At 35.3% G+C, this 24,527-nt stretch overlaps 1 protein-coding gene across 1 annotated transcript; it reads left to right on the top strand.

Annotated features, from left to right (window-relative positions):
• The first annotated feature begins 101 nt into the window (after window positions 1-101).
• dap (cyclin-dependent kinase inhibitor dacapo) lies at window positions 102-12,815 on the top strand. The gene is made up of 2 exons (XM_011069352.2): window positions 102-2,393; window positions 9,310-12,815. Exons 1-2 carry the CDS (start codon window positions 1,688-1,690, stop codon window positions 9,408-9,410), a joined length of 807 nt encoding a protein of 268 aa, XP_011067654.1. The 5' UTR covers window positions 102-1,687; the 3' UTR covers window positions 9,411-12,815.
• Window positions 12,816-24,527: the final 11,712 nt, after the last annotated feature.

Below are 24,527 nucleotides of genomic sequence, written 5' to 3'. Positions count from 1 at the left end.
CGAGTCGTGACGGAGAGTGCCGAATCGCGCGGGAGGTTCACTTGCTCGCGATGAAAGAAGCACGCTTCAGTCGCTAGAGAGCGCTTTTCATGACAACTACGTGTCTTTGCGCAACTCCGTAATATCGCGCACGTATCTGTACCGTCGGTGTATTCGACGTCACGTAACTGCGCAATCGTATCTCTCGTATCCACACACGTTCTTCCAGAGCCAGTCAGTCAGCCAACCAGCCAGCCAGCCAAGCTAACCCCCCCGGGTGGGCCACGCGCGCGTGTGCCTTGACAGTGGCGTTTGTTTGGCGGGAAAGCGAGTGAGGCGTGTGATTCTTCGTGCTTATTTACGCGGTGTCAAAGGCGACTAGGCGACGCACTCGGTGAGTGACTCCCCCACCGCGAATCGACATATTGCTTGCGGGCCGTGTGCAATATCGCTTTTTCTATGGAATTCCTTCACCCCGAGACCACGGACTGCGTTATCGCGTCTCGGCGTTTGTGCGTGGCAGTGTCTCGTCGTGCGTGAGTGCGAGCAGCGCGAGACGTGAAAGAGAAACGAAGGAGAAAGAAGGGAGAAGAGACAGAGAGAGAGAGAGAGAGATCGACCGCGTCACGGACAATCGCCACACGGACCACGAAATTCGCGCGGGATACGTCGCAACACGCTCTCTCGCCGTCGCTCGGATACTCACGCGCAAGTGCGGGGCCGTGCGACGTTGCCGGATCGCATTCTGGAGGCTACGGCTACGCCGAAAGGAGGAATCGTTTATGCGTCTCGAGTCTCGAGTCTCGAGCCTCGAGGTCGAGGAGAGTGAATTTGAGCGAATCTTCGCGGGTATCGATAGTGTTTGTATCGTGCACTTTTGACTGTTGTTGGCGCGAAGGAGCTGCTCCACGGCGGCCTTGTGTTGGAATCGCGCGCGCGCGCGGATAGCGAGGCGGAGTTTGTTTTCGCCGCCGCGCTATCTCTGTCTGGCACGTAGTAACCGTGCTTACCCCCTCTCTCCCCTGTGTGTTGCCAAGCGCGGCTGCTGTTCGTTGTGCACGCTGGTGCACGCGTCGTCTTATGAGCCACGACCATCTCCTGGACAGGGATTGAGCCGAGTATCGTCGTTATCATCATCATCGTCGTCATCATTGTTGTCGTCGAGGTACGATCACGTCGAATCACCGAAGCGGTGCCCTGGTCAACGTACGTCGACGACGGCGGCGGCGGCGGCAGCGCGGCCATTATTCGAAATTCGGTGGGTCGCGCCACCGATCGCGGCGTTGCCAGCGTTCCTGTTCTCCGCGGTACGTAGCCGCGATTATTTCAACAACGTTCCCCACGACGACGGTGGAGGCGGAGGCGGAGGTGGAGGCAGCGGGGACGCGGACACGGTTCCTGGAAGGAGTCATCGTCATCCCTGCGTCACGGCCAATGCTAGAAGAAGCGCGAGCTCTTATCTCGTAAGCGCGTGTCACACTTCTCTGTTCTCTCCCATCGCAGGCGACAGGGAAGTGCAGTGGAAGAGAGTGAGAAGAGAGAAAGCAAGGACGAAGAAAGAATAGAGATTAAGCAGCGTGCGTGCGCGTTGTGTTCGCGTTCATCTCGAATCCTGATTTTTCGCGCTCAAACACGCTTTTGTGCCACTCTTGTCTAGCGCCGCGAGAGCGTAGTGGAGCGTAGTGGCGGCGATAGAGCGCGACGAAATATGAGCGCACGAGTGCTGAACCCAACGGCGATGATGACGGAAATAAGCAGGAACCTGAGCGGCGGAGGTGGTGGCGGTGGCGGTGGCGGACGAGCGGCGCCGAGCAGGGCCGCGCTCGCCCGCGTGCGACGCGATCTCTTCGGCCCGGTGGACCACGCGGCGGCTCAGGCGCTCGCCAAGCGCGAATTGCGGGCTCAGTCGCAGCTCGATGCCAATCGATGGGGATTTAACTTCCAAAAGGGTGCACCTCTCAAATCGAATTCGCGTTACGAGTGGGAACCGCTCACGGAGCACGACGTCGTGCCTGAGCCTTACGCCCTGCGCGGTATGCCCTTCCTCAGGAAACACGCGCCTGGGACACCGCGCAAATTGCGCTTCGACGACGCTTTAACCACCGTATCGTCCTCGACGTCCATGACAACCTCAGCATCGTCGATGACGACGACATCGTCAACTGCGGCGACCTCGTTGACAGCGATCATGACCACGGTGACGAGCACGAGGATCATGGAGCAAATGGAGACGGTCGTCACGCCGGCGCCGTCGGCCGAGAGGACACCGCCGCAGGAGCCTCGAGTGCCTGAGATCGGCGAGGCTACGACGCCCAGTCAACTCCTCAATCCGGATACCAAGAGGAAGAGATGCGCGATAGAGCCGACTACTCCTGTACTACCTTCTGCCGCGAGGAAACAGTCCACTATCACTGGTGAGTCTTGCACTGGGAGTCTTTCGTCCAGCCGCGGAAAGAATGATTTTACTTTTCAAGTTATGTACAATGGTAGATGTATAGATTCGAAAATAATGTGTGATACAACTAAAAGTTTGAAAATTCTAGAAGCAACTTGAGTGTATACATAATTATTTTCTAAAAAATTATTTTCAGATCTGTATCTAGCTAAATTTTTAGATACTTTAGCAAAAACTATTCTTTCCGTATAATCTTTATATTATACATATAAATTCCAAATTTTCCTTTAGATACTAATTACGTTTTCACTGATTACTTTAATTAATTTTACCGTTGATTACAACCATTGATTAGTGAAGAATTCAATAAATCATAATGCTGATGTGATTTCTTGTAAGAAAAATTGGAAAATTTATACAGAAGGGATAATTTTGCTAAAATATCTAAAATTAAGATAGATACCGATATGAAAATAATATTTGATTGGACCATCAAAGTAAATTATTTTCAGATCCGTGTCAAATTAAATTTTTAGATATTTCTGCAAAATCATTCTTTCCGCCGCATTCTACGCCGCTAAATAAGCTGAATAATCGGAATAACGCACAATAGAATCGTTGTTTCTAGTACTTTCTAATGATTTCAGCGATGGTATATGTTTTCATTCAATTTTCAACAAATTTTACGTTATATATACACAGTTCCACTTGACACCTTGATTTCACTGTTGTGTGGAGCTTTTGTGAGGGACAAAAAAAAAGATTTAGATAACACACAAAATAGTTAATAAAAATTGTAAAACTCAAAGCGTACGTTCGCCTTTGAATCTCCGTCGGTTAGGTGTATATATGACGATATGAATGCAATCGGGTGATGTTTGTTTTTGAAATTGTTTGGCCCGCACACGCGCCGTGTACAAAATTAACGCTATCGTTATCAGCGACGACATTCGCTTGATCAGCGGTTACAGATTATCCCGATGAAATCACGCGAGTTGCAATTTACAACGAAACTCGGCATGTTTTGCTCGATTGCCCGGCGTATCTCCGTTTTTCGCACCTCTAATCTGCTCGTAACTCATCGTGCATAAGTATTTTTCGCATATCTTTCAAAACAGAAGCTTCAGCTGCTTCGAGTATAATGAAGTTCGTTTGTACTTACATTGTACGATACACAATGAACGCAAGACAATCGAGAGGGTAATGATTATTACTTTCACGTTGGTCCTTGCCAAATATCAGCGTTAATTATCAGCTTGCTTAGGTCGATCATTTGCTCAATGCTTTTGTATGTTAAAGGGATTAATTCTATGATTTAGGAACATTCATGGATTATTTTAGAAATAGTTAGACGTGAATTTTTTTCTTAAAACACATTAACAGGGACAGTAGAATAAGGATATGAGGAGAGAAATTTTCTCAATTGTGTTTATTTCTATCGGTGTAGATTAATTTTAATCTCTGTTTAATTAATTTTTTTTTTTGTCATTCCAATATCCATATCTATCAATGTAAGAATAACTTTAATCTCAGTTTAATTTACTTTTTATCTGTTTTAATTATTAGAATTAAAAAAGGATAAAAAATTAGTTAATTAAGATTAAAGCTATAATCTATATTGGTAGAAAACATTGAAATTATATATATATGTTTCTGCTAATATAATTTAATTTTAATTTTTCTCGATTCGACTGACTTTTCATCTTCTTATTCTAGATATTAGAAAAAGACGAAGAGTACGCTGAATCAATAATTAAAGTTCATTTATAGGTAGAAATTGACATTAAAAAACTCACGAGAAAGTTAGACTAAAGATTAATCTACATCAGTAGAAATTTATTTTATAGTTAGAAATTTCTGAAAAGCAGATTTTAATCTCTGTGAAAAGATGTGAATCATTGCATATTTGCGTAGAGTTATAATGTATGTATGAATCATGAAAATAATTTTGCACAAAATAACTGGTTCCTGACCAGAATTTATCATGGCTAATTTGCTCGATGCATTTATGCAGGAAGCGTATTGCCTAGGTCAATCCAATTCATTCGTTGGAAGGTCGTCGTAATTCGTCAGCGCCTGATAATAACAAATTGTGTTTGCATTTCGTTATTCGTAAATTATTATTTCGAAATATTATCAACTTTATTTTTTGTTGGACACTCGTATGCGGATAAAAGAATATACATATATATTTCAGCCGGCAAAATCAAATTTATGGTAAAATAAAAATTTTAATCAACTTTTGTGTGTGTTTGGAAATACTTTTTACTTATTTCACAATATTCTATATTCATGGAAAAAACGATTTTGCTGGAATTTTTTTTAAATTTAATTAGATACAGAATCGGAAAATAATTTTATTAAATTATCAAAATGATCGCGCTCAAGCAAAATAGGCAATGATGCAAAAAGTTTTAACATTTCAGAGCAATCAATTTGTGAGTCTTACATAATTATTTTAATAGTCTAACAAAATTATTTTCACACACACACGGATTTGTATCGATCTAAATTTTTGAATACTTTAGTAAAACCGTTCTTTCCGTTTAATACATCGTATCTCATAACAATGAACAAAACGACGCAAAATATTCATTTGAACTAGTTTTCACGTTTTCTTATCACTATTCTTTAATATTTACTAATAGTCTACATAACCTTCAACGTTTTGTATGTAGAGTGCACGATCATTTTTTCCTGTTTTCTGTGTCAATAAAACCGAATTCTGCAAACGAAACGCAACATGTATGCATTATCGGAACTATATATCGCGTGCCGCGATAACGTTGAAGAGAGGCTTTGATAGTATAAAAACTTTTTTATTCACGGTTAAGCGGAATCACGCTCGAACGTCTACATCGCGAGCGATGACACAATCAATAATATTGCATTAGATGTTTATGTCAACAGTAAATTGCGCAAAATTTGATTTTGGAATAACACTACAAAATAAGGCAGAATAGGCGTAATAAATTTGTGTCGTGTGTCAAATCTTTTCATTAGAAATTTTAAGATAAATTCGTTTTGTGTGGAATTGGCACTCTAAGTGTTTATTTCTTTTATTTAATTCGCCAGAACTATTTTTAATTTTCGGAAGAACCTCTAAAACTCTTCGGGATGTACTCAGAATTATATAATAAAAAATTTATTTAAGTGATTATTTGAGATACTAACTTTACAAAAAAAATAAATTATTAGATGAACTATAAGAAAAACTAAACCGATATGTAGAATTTTAAGTAGAGGAACGCCAAACAATTAGTGTCTAATAATATTATAAAGTTTGATAAATCTGTCTCATGTTATTTTGAAAGTAAATATTTCACACTATTCGGGAGAAGCGCCGAAAATACACTTGCAATAATATTTCCAAGAAGATCTACTCAAAATGGAAGGAACGTATCGTTAATCATAATTGCATACATGATTCATCTATACATATCATGTTATCATTTTCGCACCAAAATATTGTTTTTTGACGTTACATTATATATATATGTTTACGCGAGCGATGTGTATCATTATATGCAGTGCTAATTTTGAACTTAATCGCCGTCCTTTGGAAATTTTTTTGATAACGATTAATCGATTGTACGAAGATCATTATTGAGAGATTGAGTCAATACATAATTGAATGACATAATGATCGAGAGATATGCATCTAATGATGAGAGATTTGCAACTTCTTAAAAAAAAAAAGTAAAAATGGAATTATTATATTTGTTTCATGTCTGTTTCTACGATATAGATTATAATTTTTACCTTGGTTTAATTTACTTTATCATTTTCTACATAGTTCTATGAATTAAGGAAGGATAAAAAGTAAAACCGGGAAAATAAAGTTGATCTATATTGATAGAAATGGACATTAATTAATTATCAACATTAGATTGATAAATTAGTATAATAAATTGTAATCATACAAATATTGAATTTGGACGTAAAAGAAATAGTAAGACGTTCCCTCGCCATAAAAATTTATTTCTACGTGATTTCGAATATTTGGACGAAATTTCAATTTCTTTACATCATCGTGTTTGTTGCCACACAGGCATCTTGTCGAAGTAGTAAAAACTTAACCAATCTAGTTCTGCTTCTTTTTTCTTCCATTTATTATTCGGCCATGCACACCACCCACGCGACGCAACTATTTTTGGACATGACTCGTCATGTGTCACGCACGCGTGTACACACGTGTAAACACATTTCACGTTGCGCCAGCACGCGACGCCTTTGTTTATATTTTTACTACACTCGCGTGAAAAAGCGAAACTACGCCTTACTGCAAGTCAGCGGAGAGACATTCGTCGTCTACCGTTACATTCGTGACGCATCAACGTTTCTTTTTTTTTTTAATCTTATTTTATCTTTGTCTTACTTTCTCGAATAAAAAGATTAAATATTAATCCAAAGTGTGTTCGAAAAAATTCGATATTAATTCGAGATCAATATTGATTAATTAATCGTTGATGACTCATGAAAACTTCGGTATTGAAACGGTCATTTTTCTTAGTTCGTCTTTTGCTATCTGAAAGGAAGTGCGCAACTTCCGGGGCATCGTGTACGCACGTGTAGACTAGAAGGATGAGAACCGATTGGGTTTCCTATCTGCGCCACTTAATTCATTCGAGGAAGTAACGCGTTCGTAACGTATTTTGCTTTACGAATACAGCCATGGGGGCGCCGAACGATATTTCCAACGTACTTTATTAATGAGCCGCGCGGTCAGCTGTTGAAATCCATATGGGGTTGCTGGCCTCGAGTGCACCCCCATGTCCTTTCTCCCATCTCCCTTTCCGACCCCCACTAGCGTACTAGCTCCCTTTTCGAGCCCTTTGTATTCCGCGTGACGCGTGTACGTCGAGTGTTTGCACGCGTGGGGGGCATCAGCTGTGCACGCAATCGCGTGCCCCTGTCTCTACGAACCCCAGGGGCGGCAGACGGATCGTTGCAAAAGGGTCGGCATTTAAAATCAGGATAGCGCCCGCATATCTCGTCCCAGATATTTAAAGCATCGCGCAGAAAAATAATTGCGAAATCCTCTTTCGGAATTGTTTCGCATTCTTATTATGACAACTTTTGAATCTTGATTTTTATTGTAATGGACATTCTTAAGTTTGCTCGATAATTAGAAAAAATTTATACATATCAGAATTGTGAGACAGAGATTGGCAATGTTTAGATTATAATATATTACAATAAAATATATCCATGAAGTATTTAAAATAATAAATAAAAGAATTTTTAATAAGGATTTTAAATAAGGGAAGTGTTAGAAGAACGAAACATAGATACTCGTGCAATTTTAAGAATTTTCATCACGTAGCTCGACAAACGACAAAAGTATGGGAAGGTTGACTAGAGAATTGGACAGATGCACCTATTTTCATCGCGTGGAAACTTTGCCAAATGGTACTCTAAAGGGGTGCCTTTGTATCTTTGGGGTGTATCCGTTTATGAGTCACGTCCAGTCGGTCCAATAAGCTTCTTTTTGAAGCTCTTTCATATTTTCAGGATCATATTTTTGTTTGAAATTCGTTAAATATAGTGACTTATATGAATTTTTATGTACTATTTATTATATGTAGAAAATAGAATTTTTTAAATATATTTTAAAAATTCAAATATTGTGTCTACTCTACATATTTTTCGAGCACTCGATCGTTTTTCCATTTCTTAAATATTTTTAATCGCGCAAAATTTCGTCACGAGCCCAATATGATATTCGTTTTGTGGTAACGAAAATATTTGTCTGAAAATTGCAACTGCGTTCAAACGTGCAATAAACATAATAAAATCCTGACCTCGCGCTCTTATCTCGCGATATAATTAGCGAGTACGGTACGACATAATATTTCGAAGGTTATCGGAGGAAAGATTTTGCTTGCATACATGCAGTCGGGAATAAGCCGGATTGTGCATAAGGTTAAGTGGCATTGCATGCGATTATAAGAAATCGAAGCTGAAGATAAGCTGCGAATTGCTTACGCTGTCCGTCCGCCAGATGCGTTCCGAGATATTTTGACTTACTCCAGATGCAATATATGTTAATAAATAAATACAATTAACAAATATAGATAAATTAAAAGAACCACACACACACACACACACATATATATATAAATATAATATATATATATATATATAATAAATAATATTCCTTTCTATAAAATTCTCTCAACTCTTACATACATATGATACATTCCAATTTTCTTTTACTTTATGTGCATGTTAATTTTTTTTATTAATTCTCCAGTTAATAAAAAGCAATTTGGCTCTTTCTCGTCCAATCCAAGTTTTTACTATTTTAGGTTTTTTAAAAAAATGTGGAAAAATTTAATATTATTTGCCAACATTTCTATTATCGAATAATATTTAACTTAAATTTAAAATTTTTGTTCATTAGAAAATGAGATAGAAATTTGTGTGCTTCGCTTATGCCAAAAAAAGATTTAGATTGTAAAGGAAGATTAATAAAGATACATATAATTGCTTGTTATCATTATACTTCTTAATATTTGGTGTTTCGATTGAAAAAATTTGTTATAATATGTTCAATATCTAAAAATAGTTAAAGTGTCTAAAAATTTAATTATATACAGATTTAAAAATAATTTATTTTCAGATGTATGTAGCTAAATTTTTACTGATTGATAGAATTAAAACTTTTTGCATCATTATCATTAACATAATTATTTTGATAGTTCAACATTATTGTTTTTAAATCTGTATATAAATAAATTTTTTGATACTTCAACGAAATTATTCTTTCCAAAACGCGATGCTTCACTGTACTCTTTGGTGAGTCGACTTGAAATTAGAAATTAAAATATTATTCGAAACGACAGTATACAGTATAGTTAGATTCTAATCTTCTTCAATGAACCTGTCACCTCGATTATGTAAAGATATGTTTTCTTTGTTGTCTGTTTCAGACTATATGAAGAGTCGTAAGCGCAGCCTGAACGGTACCACAAAGAGCATGATAGAGCCGCCGGAGAAGATCGCTCGCAACGCGGGTCAGATACGCAGCTAAAAATCCTTCAGCTTTCTTATTCGAATAGTCGCCTTTTTCCACCTCGTTTGTACACAACGGGAGACAGTAAGAAACGGAAGTGAGAAACTGCATTACCGTGTGGAATAACGGGGAAAGAAGAGGGTAGAGACTCTGACAGGAGGCGCGAGGTCCGCGTTGGCTGTGCCATTCATATAGTTTTATCCGCCATGAGCGCAGACGAAATAAATGAATAAAAAGAAAAAAAATAAGAAAAAATAAAAAACGGGAGTAACGCCGTTTTCCATCACGTATATCTTCGTCTGTCATATCGCTTTGTAATACCGCAAGGATTATGAGAATAGTAACAGCGATTAAGAAAGGACGTGAGACGAGGGAAAGCATAAGATAGAGAGTCACATATGAAGGTTGCTTGATGGGGAAAGAGAGAGAGAGGAAAAGAGAAACTCGTGACTCTCGTCGCTATTTTTTATAATATGTGTCACATCATTTTCTGTATTAGAATATAGAATAAGTAATACTAAGGAAAATATAAAAATTAGATTGTAGATAAAGAGTAATATGATTTGTGTCCAAATTAATTAATGTAATATATTCATTGTTTGTTTCTGAAACGTTCGTAGAAAAATGTTTAAACGATGTCGTTACACAAACACGTTATGGAAAAAAAGAGAGAGAAGCTAAGAAATACATGCAAGTTTATATATAGGTTATTTTCATAGGGATTAGAGCTGATTAGATTCTAAGATATAAAACAGAGTATATCGCGCGTATTCATTGGATCTAATGGAAGGGGATGTTTGAGCTCGTCCATGGAAATTCAGTACTCGTGATTGCCCAGTGATGAAATTTTAAAATTGTATAAAAACTATTTAAAAACAGTTCTGTGACAGATATCGCGCCAATTTCGATGCTGTGTCCTTGAAATGCGTGCGATATTGAGAATTGACTTCAAATTTCTATAATAAGTTTCACGAGTTTTTGTTTGAAATTGTCAAACACGAATCGGACATGGTCTTGCGAAAACATGAAAAGGAAAAGTGCAAAAGAGCGGTTGCGATTCCGTGATCAGAATGCGACCAGCTTTAAGGAAGAAGAGAAATATATAATTTAGCTGTAATTTGTTACCCAAGTTTAAGCATTGATCTCCTGTACGATTTTAAGAAAGTACAGCCGATGCCAAATCATCCCGTGATTTTTTCTTCTCTACCTATTAAATACAGAAAAAACAGAAGATTTGTCATCTCCTTTTTCCTTTTTCCCTTCCCTTTTTCCCTCCCATATCACATTCGTTTCCGGCAGATAATGCGAGAGACACGTAATCCTCATAAAGTTTTTACGGAAAAAACATGGTTTGATTTCCTCTTTTATATCATCATTTTCATTTCTTTTTTTATATTGCGAATTAAAATATCAAGTTTTTTTTTAATATTTTTATGACTTTCGGTTAAAAATTGGATTTCTCAATTTTACCGCGATATTCTCTTAGATATTCATTTATAGACAATGCTTTTCAACCTCAATGCTTTAAATTTCCACATTTCAATTTATTTAGACAATGTAACAGCTTACATTTACATAAAAATTTAATTTAATCTAATCTTAAAAAACATCAATGATTTTGATATATCTCCGTTATGTTAAAAATTCATCAACGGCATTAACTCTTTTTTTAGTCATGTATATATATATATATATATATATATATATATAATTTCAAAAGAAATAAAATTATATGTAAGAAATTTCAAGTATTTAACAAGAAATCAATATAGTTCGCAATACTTTATTTTTGTAATTGGTACGAAGAGATGCATTTTCTTTGACAAGCATCATCGAGATCGACAATTAAACATTTCAAAATGTAAAAAAATTCCAGTGCAAATAGTAAAAAGAGCGTTTATTTTGTTTGTTGACAACGAATTTGAAGCATAAAATATTAGAGCGTACTATCTAATTGTATATTAATTGAGTTTTATAATGGTAGCTGTTTATCATACACGACTTTTTGTTTGTTAACACCCCATTAACGCGATCCTCGTTAAATGTCCTATCGTATCTTGCTCCTCCTGATACTTCTTTTTCCTGCTCTCCATTTCCTTTTTGAGATTATAATCCAAAAATACGACTGGTGGTTACAAGCTATTTTTTCAAAGCCCGCTCGTAATAATGAGCGTGTGGGAGAGAAGCGACGAAAAGTGTAACAGATAAATCAAATTTAAACGTACGCATTGATTACAATATTTCGTTTTCTTCCGCGCGGAATAAAAAGTCCAGAGTTTTATAAAAATTTACAAAATAGTAGTCGGATTGAAAAATAATTATCATTAATTATGTTCGTGAAAGATTCGGCACCTCGCGATCTTGGTATTAGTACAACAAATCATTAAAAACAAAAAGCAAGTTAATTTAATCTGACGATGTCACTATGGACGCACTCGGAGAAGAACAGTGATAGCAACGATAGCAATTATGTAAGTGACAACTATAGAAATTTTGTATTATGTAGAATTAATACACACATACATACACACACACACACACACACACATACACATACATACTGAATAAACTATTTTATTTAGTTGCAATAATTGTACATTAATTTTACATATAGAACTTGTATAGTTGCCACCGATATAAGAGTTGCCTCTTTTTCTCTGATTGTGTAAGATTGTGTAACATTTTTCTAATAGGTTTTTATTCGAAAACGTGGCAGGATCATGATAATATTTTCGAGCTTAGTGAAAAAATTATTTTTCATCTAATGATATATTGCAAAATTAAAGCTTAGTGATTGAGGGTTCTCTACAGTATACGGTGTCACCGTTGGATTAAAAAAAAAGAAACAGGACTTAAGAATCTTGGAATCTCATAAGATCTGAGAAAGTCGCGACGTGTGGTGCCTGTCGTGGAGAAAACTCAAAAAAAATAGCAAAGAGAGAAAAATCTAATGTTTATGTAACCCTGTGATGTATTAGTATGATCTCAGTAAACATAACTTAGCGTGTACTTCTTATCTATAATAATTAGATTATGTATGTATATGCGATAGCGAGAAATTGTGACAGACATTTGAAAAGTGTCTCCCGTAATAGAGTATAAAAATTAGAAATCACGGATCAAGTCGACAATTCCCGATATTTGTGTGTGCGTGTGCGTGAGTATGATATATGCATGAGAGTACGTCCTGCAGAATGAAAGATGAAAGAAAAAGATAGAACAGGAGGCCACCTGTGAATCATGCCTCACTTTCAGTCGATACTCCACGACTAAAATTATATATGTGTAACGACAATATTATATAATGTATAATTATATATAAAAAAAACTGTAACTATAAGAGAGTCTAAAAAACTAACTAATTAACATAAGTGAATTGTGACCCAATTGTTTATTAAAAAAAGATCTATCTATATAAAAAAATTATCATTTTTTTCTTTCTCAATTATCATATCCTTACATTATATATATATATATATCTTTATGAAAATTATTTTATAGTAAAAGTAAAGTTACTATCCTAATTAAAACGTTTCAGAACATAAAAAGAATTTTATATGCTCTACTGAAGATTTTGCTAATTTTGAGTTGTGTGAAATGTAATCTTTTTTTTAAGAGTATGATTAAAATATTCGACAAATGTCAGTCTCATACATATATGGTCGCTTTGATAGAAAAGTGATACAATTAAAAAGTTGGTATTTTTGAGATAATAATAGGAAACTTATCCTCTAAAACATAAATGCATTTTTTGTTGAAAGAATGATACATTTGTTAATAAATTGCTTATGGAAAAGTTACAACTTTGATAAGAATGAAATTTATACAACCCTATATTAGGATTGCAGTGTTTGCAATATTGAAAAGTTACTAATTATGTCGCTTTTCTATGAATGCAACAATATGTTAGTGTACATTATATCATCACAAATTAATATGGCTATAATGTGTAAACTACATTCATTTCACTTTCTTTATAACAATATTTCAAGAACAAAAAACAAAAAACAATTTATCTCATTTCACAGCGAAAAAATCTGGATAATACTATACGTTCCTTCTTCTTTACCACAATGCGGTACAAAAACCTTGCAGAATCCAGCGATTAAGGAAAACGTGGCAGGTGCAATTGGAGGTATCTAAAGGACTTGTTCCCGGCAATCCCGGACAGGTGGCCGGAAAGCTTTGCTGGTAAGTGATTTCGTTTCACCTTTACGTCCCTTAGTTTCTGCCCAGACGCCAATTTTGTGGTTGTAACGGTCGAATTCGTCTGACATGACGCGCGTGGAGAATCTGGCTGACAATGTCAATATATAATATCAAGAAGTCGACCATGAAAAATTACGCATTGTGCATTACATAGAACGATACAGATTATTGATTATTTTCCATAAAAATGTAATAATAATAAGCGCACAAGCGGATATGTCAAACACTTCCGTTAAAAATACATCATCTGTTTTCAATTCTAAAAGTTTATTATTAATTGGTTAAAATGGTTAATTTATTTAACTGCTTTATTATTGGGATTACATTTTACTTAAAAAAATGCAGTATCTTTGAAGTCGATGCATATCTCATAATTATAATTTTTCGTATTTAAGGATATATCAGATGTATAAATTTACACAAAAAAATGACTGAAGTTGGAAATTTATATTTTTTGTAAAAATGAATTAAGTATATACATATAACGAAACAGTTCAATTAAAGTCAATATTTATATTTAACAACTATTTTATAGTTTAAATAAAAATTTTCTCATTTTATCTTAATTATTTTTGAAAAACATCTACATACCATCAAACTTTATATTATTTTCAAATATAATTTAAAAAATGTAATTTTTTCCATAATTTTAACATCTATTAAAAAATACATGTAATATAATATCTTTAAGATAAGTATATTTACATGTTTCTTGAATTTTTTATATATTTCATACACATTACAAAATATTTTAATACAACTATTTCGAACCAATAAAAACTACCGCTTGCATCAATTACGATTTATATTACAGTTGCGTCGTGAATATAATTAGCGGGTTCGAAGATGTCGTTGCGAATGTTGCGATATCGTTTGCGGATGCTATTCATCGATGACCGAACGACAATACGTGCGTTATAAAGTGCAAGCTAAGTTGCATCTCGCGTCGCCAAATTTGCAAGTAAATTAATGCAAACTGACTGCTGTCGTTGATGTAAAAAATCTCGACACATTGCATATGAAATATCCATGATCCCAAAGCGCGCGATCCTAATTGGATGATCCATTTGCATATCAATCGATAAGTTTTGCAATCTTTCTGAAATTTATTATATTATTCGATCGAAATTTTGGCTACATGCAACGCGGCGTTATACATATTACGCAAAATTATATTATGTAATATTACAATAATATATATATTACAGATCGACAATAACAATTGATTGATTTTTACAGAAACTCGACACTAGTTTCGATTAATTTGAAATATATTTATAATGTAATGACAGCTTCTCTGAAATAAACTTAAAAAAATCACCAAGATAATTTGTCGAAAAAGATTTCTGTGTTTTTGTATTTCAATGTCATCCGCGTCAGACTTTAAACATGAGTGGAAAAGACAACGTACAAGGCTTAATCTTTGTTAATTGTCGAAATCGTGGGCGAGGATACCACGCGAAGTCGCGACGATTATCTCCGCAGTTTCTTTTTCTTTCTTTTTTTTTTTTTTTTTTTCATGTTCTGTGTCCTCGTTGCGGCACGTAGAAACACGCGCGTTCACTGTAGCTGTGCTTCTATGCAATCTCTGTTGCTAGGCGCACCTCAGACTCAGTCCACCGGCAATATTTTTAGACGATACGCTCACATGTCGCCACTGGTTCTTGAATGAATTAGAGACAGGTCCCATGAACCTGCTTTCTCTTAATGAAAGTACAGTTGTTCAGATTTGCCGCGAAAAAATGTTTACTAATGCCATTCGTATTTCTGTTGTGTAAATAACTTCAAAAATAAATACTTGTAATTAAAAAACTTAGTCCAATAAATTGAAGCGAAAAAAAATTTGAAGATTCAATAGATTAAAAATCAAGAACTTGGAACTTCTTTAAAAATCAGAACGTTAGATTTTTTTTTTTTTTTATTAATATATGTTTATAAAATTTATTTATACTAGCACGATCAACTAGCATGATTCGTTAGTCCTCTTTCGAATTTCTTCATTTAATTTTTAACATTTGTCGAACGATATTATAAAAATGTGATAATTTAAAATTATGCTACTATTACAAAAAAATATTTATATAAATATTATATTTTATTAAACAAATTTACAAATGTATACAAGAACATCAGCCAGTGCGATCAGTGCTTAATTTTCATCGGAAGTAGCAGTTCCGTTACCGAATCTTCATTGAGGGAATCGATGCATAAAGTTCGATTCGGTGGACACTCACAAAAATGCGCGGAAATTGCAGCGCGCACTCGACTGCATCTCCCACAATAGGAAATAAATGGGTTGTCGGAGTGATCCTTTTTACTTGTCGCTACGGTGATGATTCGTCATTATTATATCCAGTGATTCATGTGTTCACAATATATAAAAATATAGAGTAAAAATAAATAGGACGTTAAAGTTTACTCGCACGCATACATTAAGACGGCGCCCGTTACAACTAAGTGGACCGCCTTCTTAGTAAACGCAATGAGCACGAGACTTCCGGTTTATTATGAGTGATATGCAGTGCAGAAGATTAAAAAAGAATTATAACAGGATAAATTTAAGGATAATTGTTATAATTTGTCCAATGATTCTAAGATGATTATCGTGCCATCGCGACAAATATCTGTAAAGTGCAAGTAGTTTTACAATTGTCGACTGTTACTAAGCTGTAAAGAGTCCTCGAAAGAACCTTGATTTGATAATTTGAATCTTCCTGTGATTTGCTCAAACTGGTAATTTTATAGTGTTTTGTGAAAGAGAAGGATAATACGTTTTTAATTTAAATACACTATAGATTGAGAATGTTTAGTAAACTTATTTTTAAAATATTAGAAATTTAACAAAAATTTTACAGATTGTTCTGACATATGTTCGGAGATTTATGACAAAATCCAGAGTCGATGTAATTAAAGATTTACTGAAGCAATTTAAAATTATATTTTAATGACCGGAGCACAGACTCTTATATAATACATAGTACATAGTGCATAAGGGAATCAACCAATCGAAATTCTTCTTTTTTATGAAATGGAAGCAAAGGAAAGATTCTGATTAGTTGATTCATTTACGCACTATATGTTATGCGTTATGCAAAAGTCTGTGCTGCGGCCTTAATTTGCAATGAATTTTTTGTATAGACAAAACATCTTTAATTACATCGATAATAGTTTTAAATAATGTATTTTTTTAACAAATTGACACATTTAGTAATTCCGAAGAAAGAACACGATATTTCGTTTCAAAACACGACAATGTATTTAAAATAGATTTTATAAATCAATAGATATAATTCTTTAAATCTTTTTTTTTCTCTACTTGGCTACATTTGTGTTTTATTTTTATTGAAATCTTTATTAGTTCAGTAGTTTTATTCGAAAATAAAATTCTTTGGCAACATCCACGCTCACAGTGGTGAATAAAAGAACTAAATATGTCGGTAAAACTGGCAGCTTGGTTCTTGATGCTGAGTAATTAGAATCTCTTGTGTCGATTAAAAACACTTTGCGAATAATAATATTTAACTATCGCTACGAATCATCATAACGAAATCCGAGAATTAATTAATTGAAATTTTCGTAACTATAATTACTTTTTTTACAAATTATGAGTTCTTTATCATCGAAACTGGCGCTGAGTTATAACGATAAAACGACCGACGGAGTTTCTAGATTAGTTTGATATATAATCATTCTGTTTCTTTCGCGCAAACTAATTTCATACATTTACCGAGAGGATTCTCAAATATTCAAATATTAAAAAAAGATAATAAACAATAAAACAATTATATTTAACATTGCGAGACGTTTGTGCTTTTACGACGAAAAATCGTTTGCTAAAAAAAAAAAATTAGAATATATTATACTATCGTTCTACAGAGCTGTAATTATCGAAACTCGAGAGTCTTGCAAACCGGAAGTTGTCGCGCTAGGCGCAGATACCGCTTGGCCTCATTTGGCACCGATAGTTTCGCTTTCTGATAGATGAGCACAACCGTGAGTGCGATATAAACTAGCAAAATTGATAAGTCCCAAAACAAATAAAAATATCTTGTAGAGAAATATGATAATTTGACCTAAAGACACTGCTTTTTCATAATAAATGTCTCTTTTTTCTCTTACGAATATCCAATGAAACGAATACATTCACGCGGCTGTATGGTAAATCAGGTTTTAGAAACGATTAATTCAGTAAACGAGTCTTCGTTTGCCCAATACTCAGAACTTTGACCCAGTCCAAACTCAGCGAACTTTCATTCGAAATCACCATCATCAAATTCGCCCGGCTCGTTCCGTGATACCGATCCCGGTTCTCATGTCCAAGAGTCGCATCAGCCAACTAATCTGGGCCCATTCTCAATCTGCTCGAATCGAGCAGGAAGCGAGAAATTCAAGAGGCGGGAGACAAGGCGTGGAAGAAGCTTCATGGGCCGTTATTCGAAGATGTTTTCGGCATTATTTTCGGACGGCGACTCCTCAAAGGATAGAGATGACGAGATACAGAGAGACAGAGAGAGAAGGGGAGGGGGAGGGAGAGAGAGAATGTTCATCATGCTTTCGGCTCTTACAAATTGCGGTACGGGTGCAACGTACCTGTTGTTTACTACATAGCGGGTTCAAAGCCCGGTCAGTACAACGGGTCCTCCACCTTCCCTGCCTGCCTGCCCGTATACACCTTCCCTCCCGCCCGTCTCACTCCCGTCATGCATCCCTAAGGTAGATGCATCCCATCCCCTGCCGTCGGTCTCTTCAAGGTAAAAGCAGAAGAGGTAGTTACCTGCAGTTCAAGCTCTCTTTCTCTCTTTCGTTCTCCTCTCGTGGATGCGCAAGACGAGGAGCTGGGTCGGGGTCTGAAACACGCACGCACGCACACACACACACACACACACACACACACACACACACACACACACACACACACACACACACACACGTCCACGGTGCATCGCGCGACGTACATCCATGACTCGGCAGAAATCCCTTCAACGAACAAGCGAGTCTTATCCGCGGAGGGAGCGCGGTAGTTCCGATCTGTGCGATAAGCGCTTTTTGCGCTTTCGTCGAACGCCAGAGGGAAGAAGAGGTTCAACGTACTACGATAGACACGCGAGGGGGGAAATACCTTTCCTCGCCGAGAGAACGATTTAACCCTTTGCGATAGGACAGGGAGATGAGACGTGGGATACTTGACCTGCTCTTGAGCGAATGATCGCGCCGGACATCGCAATAGATGCAAGAGGATTGTTGGGAAAGGTTGGATACGGATGCAGTATGTTCCCTTCTTCTTTAGGACGATCGATATTCTAATTTATAAGAACAACAATTTATGTCAAGCTTCGCATAGAGTAAGGAGAATTATGAGCAAAGATTTAAAAAATTTTAAATTTTAAAAGATAATTTTACGCACTAACACACGTACTTATAGTGCTTTATTAACTGTATGTATATATAAAACTCTATGCATAATAGACACATCGAGTAAATATTTTCTAAAGATTAAAAACTCAGTGTTGATGATTACAACTTGCTTCGATTTTTTTTTTTTTTTTTTTTTTTCGTTAATTCTATCTACAGAGATATTGTTAAACTATAATACGAGACGCAAAAATCTATAATCAAATATTCTATAAAATAATATCTTATGTAAAAATAATATTTTATAAATAAATTAATGAAAACCCTTTATGAGGAGGACCGACGACCCAGTTTGGGGTTAGTCAATTTTAATGAAATTTGACTTTATAGGATAATTTGATAATGTTTTATTCGAATCAAAAAAGAAAAAATTAAAAATAATGGACTCAATATGACAGACAGAATTTCAAAAGAAACAATTTGATTATCGTAAAACTCGGCTTTAAAGAGCTTTCATTGAAGAGTAACATCAAATTTCTAATTTTGCTTTATTTAAAGCTCATCAGTGCTATGTAAACAATCAGTATTGATTTCCAAACCAACTTTCAATCTCTGATTATGCACACTAAATCCTCTTTCATGGAGGTTATTGTCCTTTTGAAATTTGATATTTTCAGGCTACATTTAATCCGAAGGTACCAAGAACACACACACACATACACACCTTCCTAAAATCAAGTTTCAAGATAATCAGATTACTTTTTTTTTATTTGAATTTTTGAATTTCAATACCAGAATCAAATTCAGGGACCCCGAAAATCTTTAGAAAGTGGAAATCTTTCCATAGAAAGCTCCGGTCTCCTCAAAGGGTTAACTTAATAAATGTATTGATTCTTCGATTTCTTTATTGGCTTGAAGGCAGTGAAAGGTATGAGAAGAAACTTGTCGACGAAACAAAGAACATAGGGAAGAGAGCAAGGTTCATAGTGCGGTAAACCAGAGAGGAGAGACCAACTCTAATCCCGACAAGCTCTCCGTACTACTACGTAGTACTATAGTGGGACCAGGGTTCAAAGCCCGGTCAACACCATGCTCGTGTGTCCCTCTCCCACTACTTTTTTCTGTCCTCTCTCTCTCTCTCTCTCTCTCTCCTCCCTCCCTCCCTCCCCCCTCCCTCCCCTCCCTCTCTCTTTCTCTTCTTCTCTTTCTACATGCTCCCTCTCCTTTCTTCTTTTTTCTTCCTTTACCAACCTTCCTCCTTTTCTTCTCTATCTCTCATTGCACCTCGGCCATTTCACGATATACGCGCGTACACCAACACACGTACATCATGATCGCGCGCAGAGCATCACTGGGATCCTCCGCGCTGCGCTTTCCAGCCATCTTGCTTCCTCTCCTTCTCTCCCTCTCTTACAAAAGCGTCGTATTGGCCGGGGTGATTCATCATCGGTCGGAGATAAGCGGCCAATAAAAGGAACCGTAGAGAGCAGCACCAGAGGATAACAACATGCTCCGCGCGATCCATGAGAGAAGATATCGAGTAACGAAGATGAAAAACTAAACTGCGAATTGATATCTCCGCGAGTTCTCTCACTGATTAAATCGCACGATTGATATTATCATGTTCTCTACGTTTCTGGCGCGAGATACTTTGGGAGGAAAATTAGTCGGTTAATAACGAAATATATAAATTATAATTTTATTCATTTAATTATTATTATAAACACTTGGTTTAATCGTTTTGTAAAAATAATATTAATAATCAAGCGAATCCGGGAATTTCGAAATATATTTTATTGTTTATTTACATGCAGCGATGTAAGTCAATTCTGTATCTGTTTTTATAATCGCAAAACAAATATATTTTTTTGACAAATGTAACTTTCACGCGAGAAGACCGGTTGCACGGATGTACTCGTTAAAACATCGCTGACCATCGGCTGAAATTATTTCCCGACCCGGCATTTATTTTATCAACGCAATATAGCTTTAATAATTTTGTATTTTTATGGGCGTATACAATAGAGGTAGAAAAAGCACTTGTCTTTATTCTCCTCTTTTTCGGCAAGGAAAAACAATTAAATTATGAAAATGATTTTTTATAACGAAAAGTTAGACACTCATTGATCAATGCGTGGTTTACGTATTATTTGTAAGAAAATTTTTTTTAAAGTTAATCTTCAATGAAGATTAGCTTTAAGTATCTTAGGTTACATTCCAAAATGTAGCCTGAGATATTTAATTTTCTCTGAGGAAGATTTACTCTATATATTATAACATATATATATTACGTATATATATTTCGAGTAAAATCCTCCTCGGAGAGAACGTTTTGGAATGTAACCTTAATATATTTCGTGTAGAGATAAATTTTTGTAGCCTTAATAAGTTTTGTGTAGAGATAAATTTTGTCCCCCCCCCCCCTCCCTTCTGACTCTAAAATCCTGAATACGCCCATACACATACTTCCGTCTCTCGCAATGAATATGAAGTACCCAAGTGGCCTAAAGATATGCATAAAATAAATTTTGCCAGCGAGATGGACGAATGCAATTTGAATGCAGATCTTCCGGGAACCATGGTGAATGCATAACTTCTCGGTAGAATCGTGAGTCTTGTTTGAGAAAAATGCTAGTTACAAAAATACGATGTTTATACACAAGTCTTTGCAAAAAAAGTCGCGAGGAAACGCAACTACATCAATCTTAAAAATGTAAAGTAATAAAATATATAAAGTAGAAAAAAGTACTGAATTCTATAAATATAATATACTTCTTCGTTCGTTACTCAACGCGAAATGCATTAATTTTTTATTGCTTCCTTTTTCCTAGATACAGAATTTTATTTTCTTTCATTCTGAATTATATCAATCACTTTCGTAAATTTTAAATATATTATATATATAATGAAATTAGTTCTTTTGATATTCTCGGAAGCTCAAATGAGTACATTTAAAAAACAGGCTTAATATAAATAATTGATCCTCCAGAGCTGATGGTGAATCTTTTGGACTCACTCAATGAATCTCTTTATTAAAGATGTCAAATAACAATCTTCTTTATATTACATCCTCAACTTTGGGTTATACTTATTGAAATATACTGAATAGTTATTCTTTTTATATAGAAGTATTATATCATTTTGTTCCTTGAAATTACTTAATTCTTTTAATTAATATATTATAAATTAGATGGACCAAACCCAGTTCCTTGTACCTCAGTAATTGTATTACAGATTTTGGCGTTACTCCTAAGGATTAAAAAGTTAAGCAAAACTGAGTTGACGTGTACGAATAACTTACAAATAATCACATGCTTTTGTAATTGTCAGAATATAAGTCACGAAAAAGTTTCACTCGCACAGGTTTCTCCTTACAATTAGTTCAAATGGCTCCTTCTGACAACTGGGAGAGTAATCGAATAATGGTTGTCATTAGCGTCTTGCGCTTTATATAGCACGTTTATCACAGAGATCTTTTATGTAGCGCGCACAACGCGTTGTAAAAAATTATACCATTTATATGTTTGCCGCCATATCGTTACTTCCAATGCTAAGCCGCTGATGCAGCATCTCCACGAAAAGTCGTGCGTGAGTTGCGGATAGTTCTGTACTTAAAGGCGCGAATATACCTTCTCAAAATCAATCATGCGCTATTAATTTAGAAATTCAAGCAAAGAATCTTATAATGATAGCGGGTTGTCTGATTAATTCTCTTGTTATCATTACAAGATCATTATTTGCTATGTAATCAGAATCATGTTTGCTATATAAGTAGATGTAAAATCACAACTTTAACGAGTCTTTACGGTCCTCGTTTACTTTTATTATAGAATAAAAATATTGTGAGATACGTAATAATTAAAAAATAATTAAGTTAATCCGTTAGAGAGTATATGGAATAAATATCAATATTATAAAAATGAACCTTTAATCTTTAAGTAAACTGAAATCGTACATAAAGCATAAAAGATATATAATTCTGCATTGGACTTTGAAGATATAGTCGATTTTTTGATTGTGAATTCTAGTAAATAAATTTAAATCTATAAAAAATAAATAAAATACAATTAAACTCCCATAATATTAAAAACTTATTAATTTTTCATATTTGTGTATAGTTCGGAACACAACGTAAAAATTTGCACTGAAGCTCAAATATTCAGATTGTTGAAGATATAAAATTCTACATGGCCGACGGAAGATTAAATTTATCGAATGAAATTTTTCGTATGTTACGATTGTTTTGGTTTTATCGCTCTGATATATTTATTAACACTAGTAATCGTTTAATTAATCTTCGAAGCGTAGAAGCTTGAATTCCGTGTCCTCGCAGTGTGTGAAAAGAAGAATTATCTGGCCGAGAACCGTTGCGGATAAGTTTCTGCGAGTTTCTGCACGCGCAGGGAATGTATGCGAAAATCTTGACTGTGTGCATCACGTACTACACTGGCGGCCTTGAGCGTAAGCGATCTGTTTACGAAAGGGCCGTCGACCCCGTGTTATTCCCCGAGACTATAATGGCGTTTGTCGAAAAGGGAGGCGAGAAGCCTTGCAGTATTATTCGCAGGGTTCCCGACCATTTACACGATGCTTAATGACTTTCGTCGTTACGAGATTTACGACTTTTGCGATAAAACCATCTTACCCGGAATACTCGCAAATACGATAATCGCGCAATAAACTTTTCTTTCCTTCATAACTTTCTGGGTAATAAATAATTAGAACATAGAAATTCTCGTACGAATTGTTCCGCTTCTCGCGTTCTTCTCTTTCTTTTGTAAAGAGTAAGGTATTATTAACCTCCCAGAATTGACGCCAAAATCTGTAACAATGTTACTGTCGTTGGACCCATGTAATTTATTTTAAAAGATACTCTTATTTTACATTAATTAATTTCAAGGAACTAAAATACGTAACTTAAACTTTTTATAAAAAAGAATAAATTCTAAATCTTAATAAAAATAATAGATATTTTAATAAAAATAATACAAATTTTCAGATGTAACGTAAAAAAAATTTAATTGTTTGACATTTTTTCAAAAAATTTATAATTTATAATTTAGTGGATTCAATAAACCCATCAGCTCCGAAGAGTTAAGTAATAATGATAGTATGTATATATTTATTTATTATGAACATTTTGTAAGATTAGACGGTTACTGGTCTTTTTTATACTCATATAAGCATCGTGATAAGACTTAATCTAACACATATACATACAAATTGTTATCAAGCTTCCACTTATCGACTCAGCACGAGGCAATCTCGAGTCGTCTCGTCAAAACAGAAGATTTATTGCAGAGAAAACAATTAATTCGTGGCCCGCTCATTTATTTCTTTCTGTAATTATTAATACTTCATATTTTTTATCAAAATCTTTCGTATCATTATAATTTTCCTTTATGTCTATGGATGCTTTGCGCGAAAAAAAATACGCAATACATAAAAAAAGGTATCGCTTCTTCGATAAAATTTTATATTTTCTCCAAAAAAAAAAAATTAATTCTTGTCTTTACATATGTCAGGTTTTCTAGTAAATATATTTTAAGATTATCATACGCAAGGAAATATCCT

The sequence above is a fragment of the Acromyrmex echinatior genome, chromosome 6, assembly GCF_024713525.1.
Source record: "Acromyrmex echinatior isolate Ae372 chromosome 6, ASM2471352v2, whole genome shotgun sequence".
Classification (NCBI taxonomy): Eukaryota; Metazoa; Arthropoda; class Insecta; order Hymenoptera; family Formicidae; genus Acromyrmex; species Acromyrmex echinatior.
The sequence above is the reverse complement of the archived record's forward strand: the minus strand, read 5'-3'. Positions and strand labels throughout refer to the sequence as shown.

Coding starts and splice junctions, on each gene's coding strand:
- dap (XM_011069352.2), top strand. CDS start 1,688: ATGAGCGCACGAGTGCTGAACCCAACGGCGATGATGACGGAAATAAGC. Junction 2,394..9,309: donor GAAACAGTCCACTATCACTG/GTGAGTCTTGCA, acceptor TGTCTGTTTCAG/ACTATATGAAGAGTCGTAAG.